Source organism: Musca vetustissima, unplaced genomic scaffold (assembly GCF_032173495.1).
Source record: "Musca vetustissima isolate MV318-11 ecotype Yass unplaced genomic scaffold, APGP_CSIRO_Mvet_v1 utg60551, whole genome shotgun sequence".
Lineage (NCBI taxonomy): Eukaryota > Metazoa > Arthropoda > Insecta > Diptera > Muscidae > Musca > Musca vetustissima.
The window spans coordinates 77,912-104,436 of NW_026873089.1; the positions used below are offsets into that span (position 1 = coordinate 77,912).

At 38.2% G+C, this 26,525-nt stretch overlaps 2 protein-coding genes across 2 annotated transcripts; both read left to right on the forward strand.

Annotated features, from left to right (window-relative positions):
- The first annotated feature begins 10,611 nt into the window (after window positions 1-10,611).
- On the forward strand, window positions 10,612-18,129 carry LOC133322649 (protein MTO1 homolog, mitochondrial). Its single transcript, XM_061531615.1, has 7 exons — window positions 10,612-10,757; window positions 10,814-11,014; window positions 11,088-11,211; window positions 11,268-11,416; window positions 11,524-11,639; window positions 11,706-12,380; window positions 16,175-18,129. The coding sequence occupies exons 1-7, from the start codon at window positions 10,612-10,614 to the stop codon at window positions 18,127-18,129; spliced, it is 3,366 nt and encodes a 1,121-aa protein (XP_061387599.1).
- Window positions 18,130-19,501: 1,372 nt separating this feature from the next.
- LOC133322658 (5-oxoprolinase) lies at window positions 19,502-26,266 on the forward strand. The gene is made up of 7 exons (XM_061531626.1): window positions 19,502-19,693; window positions 21,885-22,173; window positions 22,243-22,555; window positions 22,977-24,464; window positions 24,527-24,787; window positions 24,849-26,049; window positions 26,113-26,266. The coding sequence occupies exons 1-7, from the start codon at window positions 19,502-19,504 to the stop codon at window positions 26,263-26,265; spliced, it is 3,897 nt and encodes a 1,298-aa protein (XP_061387610.1). The 3' UTR covers window position 26,266.
- Window positions 26,267-26,525: the final 259 nt, after the last annotated feature.

A 26,525-nucleotide genomic window follows, 5' to 3' on the forward strand; every position in this document is an offset into this window, starting at 1 on the left:
TTCACCTTCAAGCTTACGTACTTGATAGTAACATTTGATGTATGTATCACTTGCCTCTCTATAACTTGCATGCGCCCTTTCTTTAAGGCAACCATTGCCGTCTTCTGATCTTTTTAGAGCAACTTCTAGCTCTTTATTCCTTGCGCGCAACTCCGCCACGTCACGGGTTTTCACCTCCAATGCTCTTTGAAGGTTGACCATTTGTTCTTGGACTGGCCAAGAGACCCACAGCAAGACGTTCACTATCTTTATTATTTAAAAACCATGTTCGCTACGTGAACAAATGGTGAAAACATTTAAGAATATATTGAGGGCCAGGTGTCTGACCTATGAAGAGGTCGTACTACAAATCAATTCGAAAACGTCTGATCTTTCCTAATACAAAAACATTTTGTGGGGAAATCTATTTTTATTCAATAAACAGGGTGAGATAAAAACTGTAACATTGAGAATTTGATGATGGCAACCCTTTTTTTATTTGGAACTCATCTATCAAATTTAAATAAAATGAAAAATAAATTCCACACATTTTTATGTATATCGATTGGCATATTTTCAATAAGTTAAATAAAATATATTTTCTAAAACTGAACATGGCTCTCAAGATTTAACCATGGTTGTTAAATCTTATATTTATAAGTTTCAGAGGCAAGGACTTACAAATTTGTATAAATTTAAATGATTTAACAATTTTTGCCACTGAACACATGATATGCGTACATTTCGAAGGAAGATATTTTCATTAAAAATATGAATACATTTGAAATATGAATACCGTCAAAGGCAATTTTATGAAAAAAAAAATGGAAACATATGACTGCATGAGACTACCTTGTATAATTATGCATTATTATACAAGTCATGTCAAACAATTTGAAATTGATAGATGAGTACCAAATTAAAAAGGGTTGCCATTATTAATTTCTCAAATGAGACTACCTTCTGTAATTATGCCATGATATAAATAGTTGGCAACCGATAAAATAAACTTCTGGAATGCGTAATTTTTGGATTTGTAATAATAAACCAAGAATTTATGAGGAAAATTTAAAGTCGACTTTGCAATTTCCTCAAAGATCAAAAGTCGACTTCAGTACAAAAAGTCGTTTATTCGATTAGTCAAATGTAATTATGTCATGATATAAATAGTTGGCAACAGATAAAATAAAGTTGGAGAAAGCGTAATTTTTGGACTTTGTGATAAGAAGAAGAATTTATGAAGAAAATCGAAAGTCGACTTTGCCATTTCCTCAAAGATCAAAAGTCGACTTCGAGTTTTAGACTTTTCAATACAAAAAGTCGATTATTCGAAAGTCGATTTACTTATCCCTAACATCAAGGTATATTTAATAAGGTTGCCTCATCGGCCCAGCTGTTGGAGCAAATAAATGTCAAAAATGTTGTTGTAATGTTGGACCAAAAAATTAAAAAAAAATTATAAATTCGAAGAGCTTTATTGGCAATACTTTTATTAACATATTCTACAAGAATTTGTGTAAAAAAAATCTTGTCAATCTGTTTGTTTTGGCAAAATATTTTTCACATATCAAAATACAACAACCGTTTGTTTGTTATAGAATTTCACCGATGCGGCTACCTTGTATATCTACCTTGCTAACATTAATCCATGAAACAATAATGAGGTGATGTATCAAAAAAAAACCCCTTTGTTTTTGTCTCGATTATCTGTCAAAATTTTCCTTATACATTTTCACATGGTTGGCAACAAGTAGAAATTACGCACTTTGACAGTTAATCGAGACATCAGCTGCGCTAAATGGACTACCTATTCATTGTGCCATGCATTGATCCTTCAAATTTTCGATACGATTTTACACGCACCATTTGTCACTTTGTTTGCAACAGATCGAAAAATTCAACAAAGACTCCATAAAATATGAGATAGGTCTTGTTGAGCGGTGTTTTCACCACAAAAGGCAGTGAAAGGTCCTGTTGTATGCTTTAGAATGGCAAAGAAAGTTAGAAGAGCACATCATGAGATGTTGCATCCCTAAGCTTCTAGTAATTCTATGTTCGGACTTCTTCTTCAATCTTATATTACATTTACATTGTACTGGATTTAGTAAATCCGGCAGATATAAATTGTTAATATAATTACTTATAGTGCGCGCACATTGTATCAGATTTCGTTGACCCAGTAGTTAACAATCAATTCCATTGTTTATATTTCAAATAAATCCTCATAAAGTAGGTTAATCCGGTAAAAAGTTCTAAAGTAAATGCCGTTTTATATGGCAAATAAATCTCTTAGGGGAGGTTAATCCGGTAAAAAGTTCTATTTCATATGATTGTTTTCTCTTTACTGTCCCTGACTGCAAACCGTATGCACTGATGGACGAAGTTCTAATAATACTTCAGCGTTTGGAAGTCATAATTTTGGGAATTAGACCGGGAACCTATGGAATTTAGTTAGTTATATGTGGAGCCAAAATTACTCGTTGACAGTCCGAACTATTGACTATGCTTACTTACTCATCTGGCTTGTGACATAAATATTTGTTCCATAAGTCGAGCTTAAAAAAGATTTCCAGGCGCGTCTGTCTTGCGTGCAGTCCTTCCAATTTGAAAGTCCTTCGGCGTGAGCCATCAGTGCATGACTGCTTATTCATTCGCAGCTAACCAATAAATTATTGCGCTTCCCACGATCCGCCACCTGTGAAGAGTCATTATAAACTAGAGTTGGGTAGTTCCCATGGCACAATAAATTCAGCGCAGCTGATGACTTGATTAACTGCCAAAGGTCGTAATTTCCACTTGAATTCGATGTGCAATGTTGCCAACCATGTGAAATATCGTATGGTCGAGACCATGATTCAAAAATAAGGTGATGTATCACAACAACAAACTTTGTTTTTTTCTCGATTAGCTGTCAAAATTTTCCTTATATTATTTCAAATGGTTGACAACACTACACATCGAATTGAAGTAAAATTACCCACTCTGACAGTTAATCGAGACATCAGCTGTGCTAAATGGACTACCTGTTCATTGTGCAATGGTCGAGACAAAAGCAAATGTTTTTGTTTTAATACATCACTTTATTATCATGGTAGTTCCGAAACGAACTAGTTCATTGGAATTATTCCGATAATGGGACGTTAGGAACTAGATCCAGTTTTTTTAGTTCCTATTGGTTCTTTTTCTAATCTTCTTCCTTTATTTTATCTGGTTCCTTTCTCTGATCGTCGGAGCCATGATGCAATAATATGGTGATGTATCAAAACAAAAACTCTTGTTTTTGTCCCGACCATCTGTTAAAAATTTCCTTATAATAATACATATCTATTCATTGTGCCATTGTCGGAACTATGCATATGGAGCAATGCAAGATCTAAAATAAGGTCGCCAGGAAAATTATTGTCAAAAAGTTGGGCTTTGTTTACACAATAATGAATTTTGACAGCAAACATGAGATACAGCTGGTCCCCAGTATGACCTCGTTAATAGACCTTGGAGCAATGGAAATATATTACGGAACTAGTTAATTTTTAAAAAATAGGAAGGAGAAAGATCGATCTCCTCCGTGAACAAGAATGCCCAACTCTAGTATAAACGAGTGAGTATAAACGTATAGTTTGAACCTATTGGATCGTATTGAGATCTGGCAGGTGAAGTGAAATTTAAATCCACATCTGTGGTCTATTTTGTTCCTGATAATTATGTATTGTATCATCCATTTATTCCTTGTCATATTGCTGATTGCCTGGTCTACACGAATATTACTCCTAAGGATTGGATAAGCGTTTCAGTGCCGAAGAAAATAAGCTAAAGCTTGCGAGGGTAGAAAGGCTTCGAAAAGTAAACAATCCCGGGAAATATGAGGCTATTTTAAAACTGATGAGCACCAAATCCCCTTTTATTCTCAAAAGCTGAAGGCATTGCCCTTCCATTGCCTTGGTGGAACCATTTGTCGTTGTCGTAAAAAACTCGATTTTATGCGTTTGATCTTTTTTGGTTCTTTCTCCCAAATATGTACAAAATCAGTGTTGCATTTTATGATTTAAAAAATAAATTCTAAACCGACGTTCACATAAGACGTATTGCCTGAAAATGCAACTCTGAAAATACATTTATAAAACGCGTTAAGACTACTAAATCCACTCAATTTCAATTGTCAATTCGATAGTGTATACATAATCTTAATCATTGGATTATATTTGACGTATACGCTATAGAATTGACATTTGAAATCGAATGGCTTGGTCGTAAATCTAAACGTACTTTTATTAGAGAAAATACATTTTATAGCAACCAGATGTTTCTTGATTTTCACTGGAAATCATTTAACCGCATTTTGATATGTCGATTTATGGAAATTGGGGATTCACACACAGAAATACTAAAACTATCCAAAGATAAAAAAATAACCCTCAAATATAAAAAACAAGAATCTGGTAACGAAATTACTTTAAAATTACTTTAAACAAGGAGAATTACAATTTGTAAAAAATGAAAAAAAAAAACATAAAACAAAAATCTAAACACTACAATTAAATATAAATTTTGAAAAAAAAAAATACTGTAGAAAATTCAAAACGAATTTAATTGCGCATTCAAAAAACAAAGTAACGAAACAAGAGATTAACATTGAAGAAACACAATGAAAATAAACAGAAATATGGGTCATTTAGCAAAAACAAAAAAAGATGGGTTCGTTGATATAAAGAGGTTTCAAGCAGATCTAAACATGACATGAAAATCAAAACCGCAAATTAAATACAAAATATTTAAATATTAAAAAAAAAAATATTTATTTAAAACAAAATAACACAAATATATTTATTTAAATACATATTTTATTTAAAAAACAATGTTTACACTTAACAAAACAAATTGACAACTTGTTAAAATTGTACTGAATCGAAAAAAATTAAATAAAAGTATAAAAAATAAATATATAAATAAAACAAAACCTCTTGGATCTCTTGAATAATGGTGAGAAGAATGGGAAATTAAAAAAAGGATTTTTTTTTATTTTTGCTATTTTTCATTTAAAAAACAGGACTATATAAAAGGTATTTAATAAAATAATTAAGATTTTTATATTTTTCAGTTCAAATTTATATTTTAATTTTTCTACTATAACATAATTTAGTATTAAAGAGTGCAACACCAATATTTTGTAATTAACTAAATATATAAAAAATTAATAAATGTTACTTTATTTATAAAAAAAAAATAAAAATAAATTTAAAAAAATATATATTCTCAAACCCAAAAACAAAATATATTAAACAAGGTTTTTAAATAAATTAAATAAAAAATAAACTTAACAACAAAATATTTATTAACTTTATCCACCACCAAAGACCATTTAAGAAAAATGACAAAAAGAAGAAGAAGAAGCTTAAAAAATAAAAACAAAAGTAAACATTTCACCATACCTGCATAAATGTCAAAACAAACAACAACTTGCCACAAATATTAATATATAAATTACAAACAACAAATAAAGTATCTTAATAAAATAAATAAAAATATATATAAACCCCATTTACACACAAAACCCAAATCGTTGTTAATTATTAAAAAAAATATTTAAATAAGCAACTGATATTTAATTATTTTTTATTTTTAATCTTTAAAAAAAAATTAAATAAATATTTTTTGATAAATTAAGGTTAGAAACAAAATGAAGACAAACGTTTGACAGTTGGCATTGAATTATGTGTGGCCAAAAACAAATAATCACAGTAAAGGCGTTGCCAACCACAGCAAAAATAACGCCGTGTCATTTTGTTGTGGCAGCTCCAAACTCAATGTCCACTATGAAACGTTTAATCTTTAACGCCTTTATTGTGTTTCTAATCTATATTAAAAAAATCATTAAAACCTTTTTTAAACAAAACACACCCACACACTTAAATCAAATACTTAAACCTAAATGTGCTAAACAATTAAATCTAATCAGAAATGTTTAAAATCAATGGTAAAACATTATCAACATTTACACCTTAATCAAATAAAAAAAGTTATAAGCATCGGCTCGGGCAAATGTTTCAAATTTTTTGTCAGTGTGCTTTGCTTTTTTAAAAAATAAAATAAAAATTAAACTTAACAGAAATAAATAAAAAATATATATACAAAAAAATAAAAATAACTATAAACGTAAATTAAACATCAAAAGGGAATAAATTTAAATAAACAAATATAAGAAGAAGAAAAAAGAAACATAAAACAAAATAAGAGTTAAATAAATGTCCTAAAAAATATTAAAAAAAAAATCAAATTGTTTTATTTCCTAACATAGAGGGCTAGAGGAAGTAGGTAGTGGCTTCTTCTGGTAGTCCATTTAGCACAGTTGATGTCTCGATTAACTGTCAGAGTGGGCAATTGCTACTTGAATTCGATGTGCAGTATTGCCAACCATGTGAAATATTATAAGAAAAACTTTGACAGATGGTCGAGACCATGGCACAATGAATAGGTAGTCCATTTAGAGCAGCTGATGTCTTGATTAACTGCCAAAGTGCGTAATTTATACATGAATTCGATGTGCAGTGTTGCCAACAATTTGAAATATTATATGAAAAATTTTGACAGATAATCGAGACAAAAAGTAAGGTTTTTGTTTTGATATATCACCTTATTTTTGTATTATGGGTAGTCCACTTGGAGCAGCCGATGTCTTGATTAATTGTCAAAGTGCGTAATTTCTACTTGAATTTGATGTGCAATGTTGCCAACCATGTGAAATATTATAAGGAAAAATTTGACAGATGATCAAGACAAAAACAAAGGGTTTTGTTTTGATACATCACCTTATTATTGCATCATGGTACAATACATGGCACAATGAATAGGTAGTCCATTTAGCGCAGCTGATGTCTTGATTAACTGTCAAAGTGGGTAATTTCTATTTGAGTTTGATGTGCAGTGTTGCCAACCATGTGAAATATTATGTGGAAAAATTTGACAGATGGTCGAGACAAAAACCACGGTTTTTGTTTTGATACATCACCTTATTATTGCATCATGGTACAATAATAAAAGGTAGGACAACATGAGGTGAATAACAAAAAAGCAACTCTGTAGCTGGTGGCCTCTTCTGTCAACTATAAAATATATGCAATAAGTGCTTGTATCTATCTGACATTTTTTTCAACGCATAGCTAAAAACGTGTTTCCCTTTCAATTAATTACCTTCACGCCTTATTACCTTCCACGGTTAATTAATCCGATTTAAGAATACCCAGTTATTTTCAGTACAATCCCTTACAAAATTTCACGTTTAATTACCCCCTTTTAATTACTCATTTTTCATCGATTTGCCCCTAAATAACCTACCTCAAAGTAACCGTACCTTTAAATTTGTCGCATGTAATTACCCAATGTATTTTTTAAATCTGGGAACTTCACTTGTAGTACGTTTACATTTAACCGGATTTCGTTAACCCAGTGGGTTTCAATTGTCAATTCCTTTGCATGATGATCCAACACATGTCCAACATGAAAAGGACATACACATAAGCCATGTGAGGAAAAACATTTGGGTTTGATTCCCTATGAATCTAGGAATTCCGTGTTTTTTTTGCGAACTCCTTCAATCTTTTCCATTCACACCCCCTCAGATCGCTTAGTCCGTGAAGAGTGTCATTTCCCAAGAATTGTCTGCGAAGGCATGTAAATGCTGGACAATGGCTCAGGAAATGTTCCAGAGCGTTTCACTGTCATCCCCACACGCTCTGCACTCGTTCCACTTCCTTCGCATCCAATCTTGAGTAGATGTGCCTTCAGGCCGAGGTGTCCCGTCAGAATACCCGTCAGCTGGCTTATTTCTTTTTTGTTTAGCGTAAGGATTTGCTTAGTTTTGTCTTCACTTGGGTCGCCCCATAAGATTTTGGTGATTTTTCCTGTCCCCTCATTGTCCCAAAGCGTTTTGAGAGCCTCATGTACCCATTCCCTTATTTCTTGGCGTGTTTCGCTAAAGTGTTTGGCGGTATACACCTCTATTGTGGGTAGTGCAGTGGCACTCCGGGCTAGTTGATTTGTTATCTCGTTGCCTATGATTCCTTGGTGACCCGGTACCCATATAATTCGTACAGGTACTTCTTGTGAGAAATCATTAATGATATTTATACATTCCAGTACAGTTTTGGAAGATATTGCCTTTCTAGCTTGTTTGCTGTCCATAATAATATTTATTGTATTTTGTCCTTGGTTTGAAATTAACCAGTTAAGGCACTCTGTTATAGCTTGAACCTCCGCCTGTAAGATCGTGCTCTGATCTGTAAGACGAAGAGAAATTTCGGTACCCGGTTCTTCGATAAAAAGTCCAAGTCCAGTTTTTCCTCCTAGACGAGAGCGATCTGTGTAGCAACAGTAACTAGGCGGCATCTGAACTAGTGTTCCGCTATTCCATTGTTCTCTATCTGGTATTATAGTTTCCCACCGTGTCACTACTCTCCTTTCAGGTATAAGGGCTGAATCAAAGTTATTGAATGTCGACTCAGTAGTTGCCTGTAAAATGTTTTTGTGCGGTGTGTTGTGTCCGGTGTCTATCCACTCGTCCATTGCTTTAAGCCTTAAAGCTGCAACCGCCGCTTCATATTTTATTTGGATGTATATATAATATTGTCTTCAAAGCCCTAGTTGGTGTTGTACGCATTGCTCCACATATTCCTAGGCAACAAGTTCTTTGAACTTTCTGCAAAGTTTTTACGTTACATTTTTTATCCATTGATGCCCACCAGACAATCGAATTGGTCTAATAACGCTCCTATATAGATCCAGTGTATCATCTTTGGATTGAAACCCCATTTAGAGCCAACGATTCTTCAACAGAAATACCAGCATCTTTGGGCCTTGTCAGCCCTTTGCTGTATGTGGTCTTTTCATTTAAGTTTCTTGTCTAGAATTACTCCCAGATACTTAACTTCGTTTGATATGGCTATCGTTTTGGAAGATGGGCTCTTCTTCTTCATCAGCTTCTGCGCTTTTTTGGCCTCTCGCTCCATCTTTAAGGCTGGACAATCGGCAATCCTCTTCTTCAGCTTCATACCGGCCACATCTTTCATTAACTGTTCCTTGTTCGCTTATTGTCATTGGCAAACATTCGTTTGGCCAACTGATCACGTTCTGCCCCTGCTGTTTGACGGTTCTTCTCCGAAAGAGCCTATTCTTCATACAGCTTCTTTATCTGCACTCCACAGGATTTCGCGGTGTGGTTCGCTGCCATAATGTCTGCGGCATTGGCGACCACTTGATTGGCTAGCTTGTCTCGTTCGGGCTCTGTTGATCGATTTTCACTGAGGTTGATTTTCACTGAGGTAATTAAGCGGGTTTACTGTATTTCATTTTAACTTATTTTACAATGTTAGGTTAGGTTAGACGATTCTTCTCCGAAAGATCCAGTTCTTTCAAAAGATTCCTTTTCTCTTCTTCCCATGATTTTTCTGTGCCTGGGCTTTCTCTGCAGCCGCCACCAATTCATGTTTAAGCTTGCGAACTTGATAGTCCAAATCGATGCATATATCTCTAGCCTCTCTATATCTTGCCTGCGCCTTTTCTTTAAGGCAACCATTGACGTCTTCCGATCTTTTTAGAGCAACTTCTAGCTCTTTATTTTTTGCCCGTAACTCCGCCACGGCACGGCCTTTCTCCAATGGATTTCGCGCTGTGGTTCGCTGCCATAATGTCTGCAGCATTGGCGACCACTTGCTTGGCCAGCTTGTCTCCTTCGGCCTCTGTTGATCTTCTCCGAAAGATCCAGTTCTTTCAAAAGATTCCTTTTCTCTTCTTCCCATGATTTTACTGCTGCCTTGGCTTTCTCTGCAGCCGTCACCTATTCACGTTTAAGCTTGCAAACTTGATAGTCCAATTCGATGCATATATCTAGCCTAGCCTCTCTATATCTTGCCTGCGCCTTTTCTTTAAGGCAACCATTGGCATCTTCCGATCTTTTTAGAGCAATTTCTAACTCTTTATTCCTTGCCCGCAACTCCGCCATGTCACGGCCTTTCTCCTCCAATGCTCTTTGTAAGGCTGCCCATTTGTTCTTGGGCTGGCCTAAAACCTCCTGTCATATTGGATTTCTTCTCCAATGCCTTCATCCACCGGAACGTCTTTCACTTCATAGGGTGCTTCCTTAATCAACTGTTCTATAAAGTCATATAGGGACTGTACCACAGTCGTATCTATTTCATCGATAGCCATATTCGTTATTAAATTGCTTATCTCCAACTGAATTTCGGTCGGTGCCGAGGCTCTGCCTAGCTTATCTTCTATCATCTGCAGCCGTTATGCTCAGAATCGAAGCTTCACTGGCTAAATGTCTCGCCGTCACCACATTCTTCTTTGCTGTAGTTTCCTTTTGAGGTTTGTATTTTTTAAAAAGTGTTTTTTTTTTTTTTTTGGGCATAATCTTAGGCTTGGGTGTTTAAAAATATGTTTTCAGGGTATAACCTATATATGTATATATAATTAAACTGCTCAATTTAATCGAAAATTGTCATTAACGTAACAAATGACTGAAGGGCCATTAACTCCTGTCATTAAACCAGGAAATTCCCCACTCCCCAAAATAAACGATTTATTTTTCATTTAAATGGATTGGGTTCAGTTACCACTGAACCATCGAACCTACAAAACATGGCCCATCCAATTCAGCGAAGACAAATGAAGAGGAGAAAAGAATTGGAAATCTATTGTCTGGGGAATTTGAAGAAATACCTACAAGAGACCACCCTGCATGGTTTGAAATATTTGGTGGATAGTTCGCTGACAAAGTGGGAAAAGTAAGTGGTGAAAAATTACGAAAATTCGAAGAGGTTTTTTGATTTTTTTGCCCCAGATCATTTTTCCTTACCGCCTTTGTGTTTTGCTTCATTATGGTGGTACACCTGGTGGCCAACATCTATGCCAAATGGGATAGTACCCCGGTGATAATTGGTATAAGTCCACATCCGACACCGATAGTGAAGCTACCCTTACCCGCCATGGTTTTGTGTAACATGAATCAGGCCGTGTATTCCAAGGTGGCTAATTACAGCAAGTAAGGGACTTTGTGTACCCCTATTAAAAAGGAAGCGACAATTATATTAAAAATGTTCTTTTCTTTTTTTCAGAGGCTCCAAGGAACATGCACTTCTACAATATTTATGCTATTCCGAAATAGCCTATGATAGTAAAAGGGAAAATTCGCGAGAATTTAAAAATAATGATTTGGATCCTTTGGATTTTATTATTGCGGTAAGTATTGGGTAGTTCATGGAAATGTAGTATTGAAATTAATCTCAAGATTTCAGCATTCCCAACCCTGCTCTCGTATGATGGTTGCCTGTTTTATCGGTTCCGTGGCCTACAATTGCAGTGAGCTGTTTCGTGAAGTTGTAACGGATGAGGGTCTCTGCTGCGCCTTCAACACATTGCATCCCAAATTGAATTATATAAAGAAGTAGGTACAAAAAATTCACAACAAAGAACAGATTTTGAAAAAATATTTTTAAAAAAACCAGGCCTTGAAAAAAAATTTATTATATGTAATTTTTTTTAATATTCCAGCTATCGCACACTGGATGGCCTTAAAACTGCTGCTGACGTTGTACCGGTTGATTGGAATCCTGAAATGGGTTATCAGGCAAATTTACCCCCTAAATATTATCCACGGCCAACGTTAGGTAAATTCCCACGCAGCCAGGAAACCAATTTTTTTTTCTAACCCACCCTCATCACCCCTCCCCTAGGTACCGGCATCTCCATGGGCATTTCGGTCATCCTAAATGCCGAAGTTGATGAATACTACTGCTCGACGAGCAACAGTGCCGGGTTCAAAGTAAATCTTGCCACACCCATTGATAGACCGCTGGTCGGTGAATCAGGCGTTATTGTACCCTTGGGCGCCACAACCAATTTTCGTATTGATGCCCAAATTAGCCAATCATCCCCGGCCATACGTTCGATAAATCGCAAACGACGTCGTTGTGTTTTCCTCAATGAAGAATCGCTCGTTTTCTATCGTTACTACACAAAGGCCCATTGTGAACATGTATGCCTCTCGGCGTTCCTAATCGAACGGTGTGGTTGTATACCCTTCTATCTGCCGGTTATCTATGATAATGCCACCTTTTGTAATGTCAGTCGGATGTTTTGTGCGGACAAGGCCAGGGTGGAATATTCCAGGGTCACTGATGATGACTGCACGGCTCGCTGTGAGACAACCTGTTTTGATTTGAAATTTGTGCCGGATGCCTTTAGCTCACCCCTTGCTATGCATAATTATACGATACAAAGTGAAATATTGGCGTCCATGCCCAAGGAGGAGGTCCAAAAGAATATTGCCGTGCTGCATTTCTACTATCGTGAATCGGTGGTACATGCGGAATTGAAAAATGTCTATATTGGGTTTACGGAATTTTTGTGTAAGTCCAAAAAATATTGCAGGTCCATGACTCCTCGTTTGAAAAATTTTGCTTTTTTAAATTTCCAGCCAATACCGGTGGCATTTTGGGCCTATTTATGGGTTTCAGTTTCATTTCCGTTGCCGAGATTGTCTACTTCTCTATTCTTCGGCCAATTTTCAAATTTGTTGTGCCGCGGAAATATCGTAACTCGCCGTCGATCAGACATGTTCGGCCAGCTAAAAGCAAGGTAAGCAGGGGACTAAAGAAATTATTTAAAATTAACCTGACTTTTTCCAACGGATTTTATTTTAGGAAAATCAGAATTGGCTACCAGGGGAAATATGTAAGGCTGCCTTGAAGACTATTCCGGCAAAGGGAGAGGCCGCGGTGCCACCTGGGGAGCTATTTTCATCACCCGATAAAATAGTCAGATAATATGTGCCGCGAGTTCACCTATAAGAACTATAAACAGATGAGTTGAGGCGTCGGGTTAGTTGCCCACTCTCGGAACACCCAACCTACTATGAAAAAGCAAAGAAAAAGAAAACCCCCTTATGTTGACGACTCCCGCAAACGTATCAAGGACCACGATCTGTAAATCTGCAAATGGAATGTGCGCACGTTGTACAGTACATCCGCCAGTGTTCGCTTTGGCGGATGTACTCAAGAAGTACAAAGCCGATATTATTGCCTTACAGGAAATGCTTCGGAAAGGCACAGGCGTAAATAAATCCGACGATTACGCGCTGTATTATAGCTGCCATGAAACGAGACATGAATTTGGCTGCGGATTTATGGTTAACAGGAGAATAAAAGACCTCGTCTCCAGATTCACTCCAGAAGATGAGCGAATTGCTATAATCCGTATAAAAGCGAAGTACTTCTACATCAGTCTCATTTGGGCCCATGCTCCACCCGAAGATAAAGATGAACAGACCAAAGACATATTTTGCGAGCGCCTAGAAACAGCATATGATCATTGCCCTGGCCATGACAATAAAAATTCTTCCAGCAGATTTTAATGCAAAAATCGGAAGGGAAAATATCTTTGGCCCCACCGTCGGAAAATACAGCATCCACGAAGAAACATCCGACAACGGCTGTTGAGGTTGATTGACTTCGCGGCAGCAAAAAACATGGTAGTTAGCAGCACCAGATTCCAGAGCATCTCGATATACACAAGGCCACTTGGATTTCTCCCGGCCGAAGAACGAGAAATCAAATCGATCATGTTGTGATAGACGAAAGGCATTCATCCAGTGTTTTAGACGTTCGATCGATCCGGGGAGCAAGTATCGACTCGGACAATTACCTTGTGGCAGCCAAGGTATGCACCCGTCTTAATGTAGCAACAAAAGTGCAATCTACTATAACACGGAAGTCGAAAAGCTGCAAATACAACAGGTAGCCGAGCCCTACTCCGCTCAACTTACCCATCTGCTTGAAGAAAGGTCTTCTTGTCCCGATAATAGTATAGAAGCACAATGGCAAAGAATTGCCCACTCCCTACAAACTGCAGCAAAAACAACACTTGTGTACCAAAGACCACGATCAAGAAACCCATGGTACGATCAGGAGTGTCGTAATGCTACTGATATGAAAAACGCAGCGTATAGGGCAACCCTGCGGACAGTAGCAACACGTGATGCGATGGAGAACTATCGGGAGAAATGGAGAGAGGAGAAACATATTTTCAGAAAGAAGAAAAACCTGAGCGTGAGCAAATCGAGATGTACAGGAGTCAGAATGAAGTCCGAAAATTCTACTAACGGGTAAAACACCAAACGGAAGGTCTTGGTGCAGGCACATCCTCCTGTAGATATAAAGAAGGAAACCTGGTGACAGATACAGACAGTGTGCTGAGAATCTGGAAGGAGCACTGTGAAAAATTTCTGGTATCAAATAGTAGCGGTGAAGAGGATACCCCAGAACCAATAATAGATGACGGTATAGAATGTATGCCACCTAGCCAAGATGAGGTCAGAATAGCAATTAATTGGCTGAAGAATAATAAAGCAGCAGGTGCCGATGGGTTACATGCCGAACTATTCTAGATAGGTGGTCAGATGCTGGTCAGGAGCATGCATCAGCTGATTAGTACAATTTGGCTAGAAAAATGCATGCCCACTGATTTAAACCTCAGCATCCTGTGCCGATATGTGACAACTATAGAGGAATAAGTCTCCTTCCCATCGCATATAAAGTGCTATCCAGTGTGCTGTGTGAACAACTAAAGCCAATGGTCAATGACATTATTGGACCATGCCAATACGGCTTCAGACTTGGCAAATTCACCATTGACAAGATTTCCACTTCAGACCTGACAAATCCACCATTGACCAGATTTTCACTCTGCGCCCAATCCTGGAAAAAACACACGAAAACCACATCGTCGACTATAAAGCCGCATTCGTCAGACCTATCCGTTCAGAGGTGTATAAAGCCATGTCTGCGTTTGGCATTCCTGCAAAATTAATTCGGCTATGCAGGATAACTTTAACAGGCACAATATCAGCAGTTAAAGTCGGTTAGGACCTTTCGGAGCTCTTTAATACCGAACGAGGATTCAGACAAGGTGGTAGTTTGTCGTGTGACCTTTTTAACATCCTGCTGGAAAAGGTCATACGAGAGGCAAAGGCGAACAGAAATGGCTCTCTGTACACCAAACAACACATGTTACTCGCCTCGACTCGGACCAACTGTGGAACTTGAGAACTACAGCTTCGAGGTAGTCAAAGAGTTCATATATCTTGGTACCGCCATAAACAAAACGAATGACATCAGTTTTGAAATTAGGAGAAGTATAGTGATCTGCCAAAGTGGGTCTGGAAGTAAATGGCGAGAAGACCAAGCTGATGGTATCAACGTACAAGACGTCTACCGCTTCGAGGTAGTCAAAGATTTTATATACCTTGGTACCGCCATAAACGAATGACATCAGTTTTGAAATTCGGAGAAGGATAGTGATGGCCAACCGATGCTACTATGGTCTGAGCAAACAACTCAAATGTAAGGCCACCTCCCGCTAGACCAAACTCACACATTACAAGGCGCTGATACTACCCGTGCTGTTATACGGATCTGAAGCATGGGTACTTACGCAAACAGATGAGGCAGCTATTGGAATGTTTGAGAGAAAAAATCTCCGAAAGATCTATGGGCCAATCTGCATTGACGGTGAATATCGCCGTTGAATGAACCATCAATTGTACCAGCTATTCTCGGACATCGACATTGTTAGACGTATTGAGCTGCAGCGACTACGCTGGCTAGGTCATGTTGTGAGAATGAATGAAGATGCCCCAGCCCAGAAGGCATATAAAAGCGAACCAGCTGATGATTCATGCAGAAGGGGAAGGCCAAGAATACGTTGGAAAGGTCAAGTTATCAAAAAATACACCTCTGTATTTGTGTCCGATTGCTGTCAAAATTGCTGCTTTGGCAGGTTAGCTTCCGACTGATTACATTTTTTCAAATGGTGGTTTTATTAAATTAAAATATTTTTTTGTGTAAATATGTGTTTTATTTATTTAATTTCAATTATCTGTCATGACAATGTATTGAAAGTCCATTGGCACACGCTTTGCGTCGCCGTTTATGTTGTCATTTACTGTGAGTGAATGTCAACGCCGTGGCAACACTGCTAACAGCTGTTCGTTGTTATGTTTTGTTGTTTTTGAATCGTCAACCTTACCACCAGCCACCCAACCAGATTCCATTAGTTATTTAATTTCATCCGATGTTTCGAATAAATAAAATTCAATTAAAATATTTGAGCCGAACACTTCTATCACCTCGTCTGATACACACAGTGCAGCAACAACCATCCGATGTCTATGATGTCCTGATAATTGGAGGTGGTCATGCTGGTTGTGAAGCAGCAGCGGCTGCTGCTCGTATGGGAGCACGAACAGCCTTAGTGACCCACAAAAAGGAAACGGTGGGTGAAATGTCCTGCAATCCCTCATTCGGAGGCATTGGAAAAGGCCATCTAATGCGTGAAATTGATGCTTTGGGTGGTGTCTGTGGTCGGATGTGTGATAAATCGGGAGTGCAATATAAAATCTTAAATCGCCGGCGTGGGCCAGCTGTATGGGGTCCAAGGGCACAAATTGATCGTAAACTCTATAAGAAAGCAATACAGGAGGAGTTGTTCCATATGGCCAATTTGGATGTGCAATGTGCTGCGGTGGATGATTTGCTAATAGAGCCGGTAGATGATGGCAAGGCGCGGCAGTGTAAAGGTGTGATTTTACAAAATGGCCAGGTGCTAAGGAGTAATGCTGTTGTCTTGACCACGGGTACCTTTTTAAGGGCGCACATTAATTTTGGTTTGGAGGTAAGACCCGCCGGGAGGATGGGTGATGCTCCCGCTATGGCATTGGGTCAAAGTATTGAAAATCTGGGATTTTCAATGGGCAGACTGAAGACAGGAACCCCTCCACGCCTGGCCAAGGATAGCATTGACTATAAACGTTTAGTCAAACATTTAGGGGATGATCCTCCCACACCATTCTCCTTTATGAACGATGAGGTATGGATAAAGGCCTCCGATCAGCTACCCTGTTACTTGACCTACACCACACTGAATGTAAATAAAATTGTCAAGGATAATTTACATGTAAATCGTCATGTTACCGAAGAAATAACGGGACCACGTTATTGTCCTTCCATAGAATCGAAAGTTTTGCGGTTTGGTGAAAAGCAACATCAGGTTTGGTTGGAACCGGAGGGCTTTGATAGTGATTTAATTTATCCCCAAGGCTTGTCATGTACCCTACCCTATGAACAGCAAATTGCATTGGTCCATAGTATAGAGGGTTTGGAAAATGCCAAGGTTGTGCAGCCGGGTTATGGTGTGGAATATGATTTCATTGATCCCCGGGAACTTTATCCCAGTTTGGAAACGAAGCGAGTTAAAAATCTTTACTTTGCTGGACAGATTAATGGTACCACCGGATATGAGGAGGCTGCGGCGCAGGGTATAATTGCTGGAGCCAATGCAGCGGCCAAGACGGTACGTTCGCATGAAAATTCCGAGGCAGAACAACTTGCCATTAGTCGTACGGAGGGTTATATTGGTGTACTGATTGATGATCTCACCAGTTTGGGTACCAATGAACCATATCGCATGTTTACCAGTCGTGCCGAATTCCGTTTGACTTTGCGACCGGATAATGCAGATATACGATTAACGGAAAAGGGTTACCAATTTGGTTTGGTTACCAAAGAGCAGTATGACCACTTCCAAAAAACCAAAACGGAATTGGATAATGCCAAGGAGTTACTGAGGAGCATTAAGAAACACACCAACTATTGGCGTGAGGCTTTGGGTGGGGTAAAATCAAAAACATCTGTGGAAAAGACAGCCTTTGATATGTTGGGTATACCGGCCGACAATGTTACCTTGGATAAATTAATAAAACTTATGCCAGAAGAATTGGGCCATTTAAAGGATCACAGGTTGCTGGGTGAAAGAATTAAAATCGAGGCCTTATATTCACATTTTGTTGAAGAACAATTTAAAGATGTCGAAGAGGTGCGAAGGGAAGAAAGCCTTGTTATACCCAAAGATATTGATTATTTTGCCAAAAGTTTAAGCCTTTCCAATGAGGAGCGACAAAAGCTGACCATGATACAACCACAAACTATAGCTGCTGCCAGTCGTATACAAGGTGTAACACCATCGACGATAGTGAGATTGCTGAAATATGTTAAACGTATGGAGGAACCAAGGCCACAGGAAAGCAGTGCGGTGTTGAGTTGAGGGGGGAATCGATTTTTTCAAATTTTGTTATAGCTATTTGTTTAAATTAGTTGTAAATATAAATAAAAATAATATAGGACATAAAATAAAGATTGAAAATGAAAAAAAAAAATGATTAATTTTTGGGGAGGCTTCAAGAATTTATTTATTTTATTCCAAAAAAATGCAATTTGAAGCCATTAAGGCCGATTTCATTATGTAGAAAAATTGAGAACTACTCCAAAAAATAATTTCGAATAAATAAATTACAGTTCTTTCAAACCGATTTTTTATACCCACCCAGAAGTTTCCAATCCCACGACTGATGTGGGAAAGCATGGTAAACAAGTGTTGGTCGTTATATAAGTCAAAAATTTAAGCTGTACCGCCAATAGTTTCCAATGTGATTTATAAAACACTCTGAACACCAGAAGTACTAAGTGGCAGTCGATTCAAAAATCTTGAAACCTTTTCAAACCTTAAACACCCCACAATTAAAAAGTATGAAGGTACTGAAAATACCCTAAAGAAACCAACTTTTAAAAATTCAGAATAAGTATTGCAAAATCCAATCTAGAATCAGCATCAAATAGCATTTTTTTGTAATAATTAAATAATTATTGAACACATTTAAAAAAAAGCTTTATTTTATAGTGTATCGGATTTATTACATCCAGTAGATCTAAATTGTTCCATTATATTTATATAAATCCTCATAGAGGAGGTTAATCCAAAAAAAATCTGTTTCATTAAAAATTCGAAATGTTAACCTCTTGAAAGTATTCATTAATAGTATAATAAAAACTCCTGAAGTTTAATTTGAGAATTTGTGTTTTAAACCCTTTAAAAAATCCCTAAAAAATTAAAAAGATCAATTTGATGGTCTTGAACTTGTTCTCATTAAAAACTGCTCGTATATATTAAATTCTGATCCTAAAAATAACATCATAATAGTGTGTAATATCCATATTTTTCAAAATTATACCATTTTTATTTAAATTAATTGTTTAAATATATTAAATTCTTTAAAGAAACCACATTTCAAACTATTCCTCCCCGCCGTCAACAAATACAATTGAACGGCGTCAACTTTTAACTGGCATGCTATCATTTCACAGTGAATGAATCAAATAAGCCTGCCTCTGACAACAAATAACAGCTGTTCTTATCTCTGCCGCCTCACAGTTGTTTTCCTCTCTCGCTCTCTTATCAGTTTTGTTACTCCTATCAGACAACCAGAATTATTTTAATTGTTTTTATCTTTTTGTTCATTAATAAAATAAAAAAAAGTCAAGAAAATTCCGTTTATATTCTAATTAAGAGGCTATACATCGCACAGTTAGTCGTCCACAGCCGTCCAGTTTAGTAGAATACGTTGTGCAGCTTAAAAGAAATGTCATCAGCAGCAACAGGTTCCAGTGCGTCGGGCGGTAAATATTGTTTTGCCATTGATCGTGGCGGTACTTTTACCGATGTTATGTGCCTATGTCCCGATGGACGGGTACGTACCCTGAAATTATTGTCTGAGGATCCGGCACGTTATAGTGATGCACCCCGTGAATGTATAAGGAGAATTTTAAAAGAGGTGAGTGCATGCATGCAGTTTTTTGTTTGACCTTGAATTTTTTAATGAGTTTTGTTTGTGGATTTAAAAGAAATATGATGGGTTTAGTGGTACAAGTGTGTTTGTAGACAGTGGGATGATATCTGAACTTTGGAGTCGGGTGTGACAAAAATTAGAAGATGAGCTAAGAAGTGGTCATAAATTTTGACAATTGATGGACTACTTGGGGATTAGAGAAGGTGTTATATTTGCGGAACATATAATTATGTGGGAATCAATCAATAGATATGCAATAGGAAATATAGAAACAGTTTCTCATATCGGCAAGGAGGAATGAGTGTGAAAAATTAGTGTATGTTTGTAATGCCATTTATTTAATTTTTTTTAGTAAATCCCCATTTTAGTTTCCACTTCTTGATAGACAGGTCCATTATTGTTATGCTAGCTCCATTTGTGACCTTGAAGTTTGAATTTGAAATCAGTATGTGATTGAGTACCTCAAAATAGTTATTATTACAGCGATTAGTTAGCCAAACAAATCGGTGAATTTTTTTTTTTTTTCATGTAATTTCCCGAATAATTTTTGGTACAAGGTAACATGAATTATTTTGAACATATTTTAGATTATATTGTATTAATATTCCTCCTACCTTTTTAGCTGTTGTGTTTTGCCAGATATTATTAAGATAAATATACATACAGGGAGATAAGCAAAGTGTCAAATCATTATGGGTTTTTCAAGACTCAGACATTTGATACAACCACCAAACAAAAAAACTGCAATAAATCATCGGAAGCCAGCGTATACGAAAAAAACATCCGAAGCAAGACCTACGGGGTTTAATGTTGTCACCTGAGATACGACATTTTTTTTTAAATAACAGTAGGTCTGTTATAAAAACAAACAAACTCTGTGAAGATTTTTATGATCTGGACACTTTAATGTCAGAACTTCTGAATTTTGTGGAAAGAGCCATTAACATATACTTTAAGAAGTTAAGACATGCGGCATCAATCTCCCTATTATTAAAAATTAATCTTTTGGTTATAATAAAAACCAAACCAAGCACTCTTGATTCCAGGGCACACCACTGTCCACCATGCATCGCAGACAATAAATCAAACCCGAAAACCTCAGTACTTACATGAGGATATGAAGATCCTTCCTGTGCGTCAACACAACAAGATGTTGCTTGGGTTTTATAGGAGTAGTCATCCAAACCATTACCTAATGGTAATGGTTGGAAGGATCTCCATGATCTGGAGAGAGAGAGAGAGAGGTCCAAAGGTACAAAAAGGAGCCCCTAGATCAACAGACCTATCAAGCAGGATTGAATCGAATTCACACGAATGCAGTTGACGAAGCAATTCGAGAATATCGTGTGAATACCATCCTCGGAGATCACCCGCCTACGATAGCTGCAGAAGAGCAACAGCTACCTCGACAAACCAGAGTGGTCGTGGCACAACTAAGATCTGGATGGTGTAGCCACCTCAATTCATATTGGGCAGGAATTGATGGATAGGTCGACAACATCTGCCCGGTATGTAGTAATGGACCACATGACCCGCTACACCTATTCAACGACCCAGCCAAACCCACTCACTTAACCCCATCTTCTCTTTGGACTCGACCGATACAGGTCGCAGCCTTCCTGAGCTTGGAGGTAGAAGCAGAAGCAGATTAAGGAGAATAAGAAGAAATACACATCAGTACAAGCTGCTACAACAACAACAACCTCAGGTTAACTTTAAATTTAATCGGAAAATCATTATCCAAAAATCGTTAGTTTCCCAAATTGAAATCTCCAGAGTGTTTCGTAGGTATTTTTTTCTATTTTTTTTTAATATATGGCGTACAGCAATTTTAGCATTTTGTTGTATATAACCCATATAGGCCTGGACCACATTATGGCCATGAGAATCAATTAATTCGGATACCAATTGTATAACCTTTCGATTGGCAGCAATTTGTGCTTTGAGATAGTAAATTGCCTCTGTGACTTACTTGCAGAACACTGAGGCTATGACTGTAAAATCTGGCAGATAAGAACTTCCTGTGTCAGGATCAATATTTTTCTTTTACATTTTATCCTCTTAATAACTTCCCATCTGCTCAGACATCGTCCTCCTTACTGAGCAACGTTATATATTTCTAATTTAATCCCATTCCAATCTAATCCATCTCTTTTCTCTTAATTTTTCTTTGCAGGAAACCGGTGTCGATTTAACCCCAGAAGGTTTGGTGGATACCTCACGCATTGGCTGGGTGCGTATGGGTACAACAGTGGCCACCAATGCTTTACTGGAACGTAAAGGAGACCCAGTGGCCTTGGTGGTTAACAAGGGTTTCCGTGATCTCCTCTACATAGGAAATCAGGCAAGACCTAAAATCTTTGAGTTGGATATCAAGAAACCCTCCAATTTATATAAAACTGTGGTGGAAGTAGATTGTCGTATTGTCCCGGTTATGTCCGATGAGAAGTGTCAATTGAAAGGAAGTAAGTAAAATATAGAAAAAAATATCTTGGAGACGCTACATTTTTCTATTTTTTCTTTTATTTTCGTAGAAGAATCCTGGCGTGTCTTACCAGGTGCTGGCGATTCGCGGTATTTAGAGATGACCCCCGTTGATGAGGTGGCTGTGCGTTCAGCATTGGAGAAGGTCAAAAAGGAAGGCATCACTTCAGTGGCTGTGGTATTGGCCCACAATTATTCCTGTCCCGAACATGAGTTGAAAATTGGCAGCATTGCCAAGGATTTGGGTTTTGAATATATCACGTTGTCTCATCAGGCCATGCCAATGTTTAGATTAGTACCCAGAGGTTATACCACCTGCGCTGAGGCCTATTTGACACCTCATGTAGAACGGTATTTGAATAGGTGAGTTTGAGGACCAGATAGAAGAGGATATTGAATGGAAAGCGAATTTAGAACAATAGATTCGTTTTCAATTCCTAGAAAAAATACCTCTAGAGGACTGTCGATTTGTTTCTATATTGAAAAAATATAACAGCTGGGCTTAGGAATGGTTTCTATTCCTTAAAATGCTCCAGCTGGACTGATTAATTTTTTATATACGGAAATAATACCACAGACGAGATAACGATTTTTTTTTTAGGGGAAAATACCCCAGCCTTGAAAAATATAAAATACCCCATTCAGACAGAATTGGTTTCTATAAAAAATATCAAAAAAAATTGTCAGGCTGCCTGGAGTGTCTGAAGATTTTTGGAAATTTTTCTATACATAAAAAATATCTCAGCTTGATGATGTATTTTATTCTACCCATTTCTCTTTTCAGCTTCAAATCTGGATTCGACAAACAACTGGAAGGTGTCGAGGTCTTGTTCATGCAATCCGATGGTGGCTTAACCCAAATCAATAAATTCCGTGCTTCTCGTGCCATTCTCTCCGGCCCAGCTGGTGGTGTTGTGGGTTACGGTATTACGGGTTCCCGTGAAACTGATTTACCTTTGATTGGTTTTGATATGGGTGGCACCTCAACAGATGTTTCCCGTTATGCTGGATCCTATGAACATGTTGTTGAAAGTACAACAGCTGGCATTACCATTCAAGCACCACAATTGGATATTAACACTGTGGCAGCTGGTGGTGGTTCACGTTTATTCTTCCGTTCCGGTTTGTTTGTGGTTGGCCCGGAGAGTGCTGGTGCCCACCCGGGACCGGCATGTTATAAAAAAGGCGGTCCCTTAACTGTGACTGATGCCAATTTAATTTTGGGCCGTTTAAAGCCGGAATATTTCCCGAAAATTTTTGGTCCCAATGAAAATGAACCATTAGATTTTGAAGCCTCCAAGGTGAAGTTTGAGGAGCTGCAAAAGGAAATCAATAGCAGCTTGAAGGAGCAGGGTAGCAACAAACAAATGTCCTTAGAGGAAATTGCCTTGGGTTTCATACGTGTGGCCAATGAGGCCATGTGTAGGCCCATTAGAGCCTTGACCCAGGCTCGAGGTTTGGATACCTCCAAACATGTGCTGAGTTGTTTTGGTGGTGCTGGTGGTCAACATGCTTGCGCCATTGCCCGAGAATTGGGCATCTCCAAAGTTTTGATACACAAATATGCTGGTATCCTATCGGCCTATGGCATGGCCTTGGCTGATGTGGTCAATGAGGTGCAGGAGCCAAGTGGTTTGGAATTCTCGGCCAACAATGAAGCTTTGCTAAAGAAAAGTTTGGAAAATCTCAAGGAAAAGTGTCGCTCCAGCCTTAAAGAACAAGGTTTTGAGGATATTGTCTTGGAAACCTTCTTACACTTGCGTTACGAGGGAACCGATTGTGCCTTAATGTGTACCCAATCGCCAGATACCTCAGAGTGGTTGGGTGGTTTTGAAAAAACCTTCCTTGATCGTTATCGCACAGAATTTGGGTTTGTTCTACAAAATCGTCGCATTGTTGTGGATGATATTCGTGTAAGGGGTTTGGGTAAAAATAAAACACCCCCAGAATTGGAAATTGAAGAGGCCGGTAATGAAGTGCCACCCAATGAAGGAATTGCCATGGTTAGTTTTGATCAAGGCACACTGGAGGCACCAATTTATTTGACCCAAAAGTTACGTTATAAACATAAGATATGTGGCCCGGCCATTATCATTGATCAATTATCGACGATTTTGGTGGAACCCAATTGTGAGGCTGTGGTTACCAAATTTGGAGATCTAGTGGTGAATATTAAATCCTCACAGGATAACAAGGTTGATGAGAAATTGGATGCTGTCCAGCTGAGTATTTTCTCACATCGTTTTATGAGTATTGCCGAGCAGATGGGAAGGTATGAATGCCATCAACTTTATTTTCTAATGATTTCTTTTAAATCATAAATTTCCGTTTTAGGGTTCTACAGCGCACCTCCATATCGACAAATATCAAGGAACGTCTAGATTTTTCATGTGCCTTATTTGGCCCAGATGGTGGACTGGTTAGTAATGCTCCCCATATACCCGTTCATTTGGGTGCCATGCAAGAAACCGTGCAATATCAGTTGAGGGTGCGCGGCAAGACCCTGAAAAGTGGTGATGTTATTTTGTCCAATCATCCTCAGGCTGGTGGTTCCCATTTGCCAGATTTGACCGTCATAACCCCAGTGTTCTACAAGTAAGTCCACAGACCCAACTTTTCGGGGAAAATGCTAATTTTATTCCTTTTCTTCTTTCAGAGGCCATGACACTCCCGTGTTCTTTGTTGCCTCGCGCGGTCATCATGCCGATATTGGTGGCATAACACCCGGCTCTATGCCACCCCATTCTACTTCGTTGGCCCAGGAAGGTGCCTCCTTCAAATCATTCCTTATTGTTGAAAATGGTACATTCCAAGAGGAGGAGGTGGTAAGACGTTTCACCACACCCACTGGTGCAGAGGGTGCTACTGGTACCCGCAATTTGTCGGATAACATCTCCGATTTGAAAGCACAAATTGCTGCCAATCAAAAGGGTATACAATTGGTATCGGAATTAATTGATTCCTATGGCCTTAATGTGGTCCAGGCCTATATGGGCTATATACAACAAAATGCTGAAGTTGCTGTGCGCGATATGCTCAAAGAAATTGCCAAAAATACCTATGAACGCACTGGAGGTTACATTTTGGAAGCTGAAGAATTTATGGACAATGGTTCGCCGATTAAATTGAAAGTAAGTCTCAACTCCGAGCAGGGTTCGGCAGTGTGTGATTTCACCGGTTCCGGTACTGAGGTATGGGGTAATTGCAATGCTCCCCGAGCCATCACTCTCTCGGCCTTGATTTATTGTCTACGCTGCATGGTGGGCCATGATGTCCCCCTGAATCAAGGCTGCCTAGCACCCATTCGTGTTATTATACCCAAAAATTCCATTTTGGATCCTTCCGAAGGTGCTGCCGTTGTGGGCGGCAATGTCTTAACATCTCAACGTATTGTAGATACCGTGCTGAAAGCATTCCGTGTCTGTGCTGCCTCCCAGGGTTGCATGAACAACATTACCATTGGCGATGAACAATGGGGTTATTATGAAACTGTGGCCGGTGGTGCTGGAGCTGGTCCCCAATGGCATGGTGCCGGTGGTGTCCATACCCATATGACTAATACACGTATCACCGATCCGGAAATTATGGAATTACGTTATCCCATGATATTGCAAAGATTCTGTTTGCGTACCGATGAATCGGGTGGTAAGGGTCTTTATCATGGCGGTGAGGGAGTGGAGAGACATATTTTGTTCCGCAAACCGGTTACATTGTCTGTGCTGACAGAACGTCGTACTTTACAGCCTTATGGAATGAATGGTGGTGAACCCGGCAAGAGAGGTTTGAATTTGTTGCTGAAGCCAGATGGTCGTGTTATTTCGCTGGGTGGCAAAACATGCATTAATGTGGATGCGGGGGTAAGTTTTAGAAGAGTATCAAAAAGGAATGAATTTTTAATTGATATTTATTTTCTTTTGCAGGATATCTATGCCATGAAAACTCCTGGAGGTGGTGGTTATGGTGCCAAATCATGTGAAACCGCACCAAAGAGTGATGATGCGTCTCAGCAAAAATCTGTGTTTTTAGAACGTGGTTCTGTCTATGAATATCGTCAAGCCCAGGAATCGGTTTAAATGTTTTTGGTTTCTATTTTTCTATAATTGTTCAACGATTTGTTTTTTTTTTCATAAAAATGTTTTTTTGATGTGCAATAAACGTTATCGTTGTGATTTTATTGAGACCAAAAATTAATTATTTTTGGAGTTTCTTTCATCTGGAAGGAATATTAAGAAGTTGTGGTGTAAATGTCTGAATATGTTGGTCCTCTTATAGATGTGCGATAAGGGGTGTGAATTTGGATAGTTGCTCCTTGTTTTGATGTTTTAAGAGCACG

Excerpts from the sequence above, each read along its gene's own strand:
- LOC133322649 (XM_061531615.1), top strand. The coding sequence starts at position 10,612 with ATGGCCCATCCAATTCAGCGAAGACAAATGAAGAGGAGAAAAGAATTG. Across the intron at positions 10,758-10,813 it reads TCGCTGACAAAGTGGGAAAA|ATCATTTTTCCTTACCGCCT; the intron begins GTAAGTGGTGAA and ends TTTTTGCCCCAG. Across the intron at positions 11,417-11,523 it reads AAATTGAATTATATAAAGAA|CTATCGCACACTGGATGGCC; the intron begins GTAGGTACAAAA and ends TTAATATTCCAG.
- LOC133322658 (XM_061531626.1), top strand. The coding sequence starts at position 19,502 with ATGTCATCAGCAGCAACAGGTTCCAGTGCGTCGGGCGGTAAATATTGT. Across the intron at positions 19,694-21,884 it reads TAAGGAGAATTTTAAAAGAG|GAAACCGGTGTCGATTTAAC; the intron begins GTGAGTGCATGC and ends TTTTCTTTGCAG. Across the intron at positions 22,556-22,976 it reads GTAGAACGGTATTTGAATAG|CTTCAAATCTGGATTCGACA; the intron begins GTGAGTTTGAGG and ends TTCTCTTTTCAG.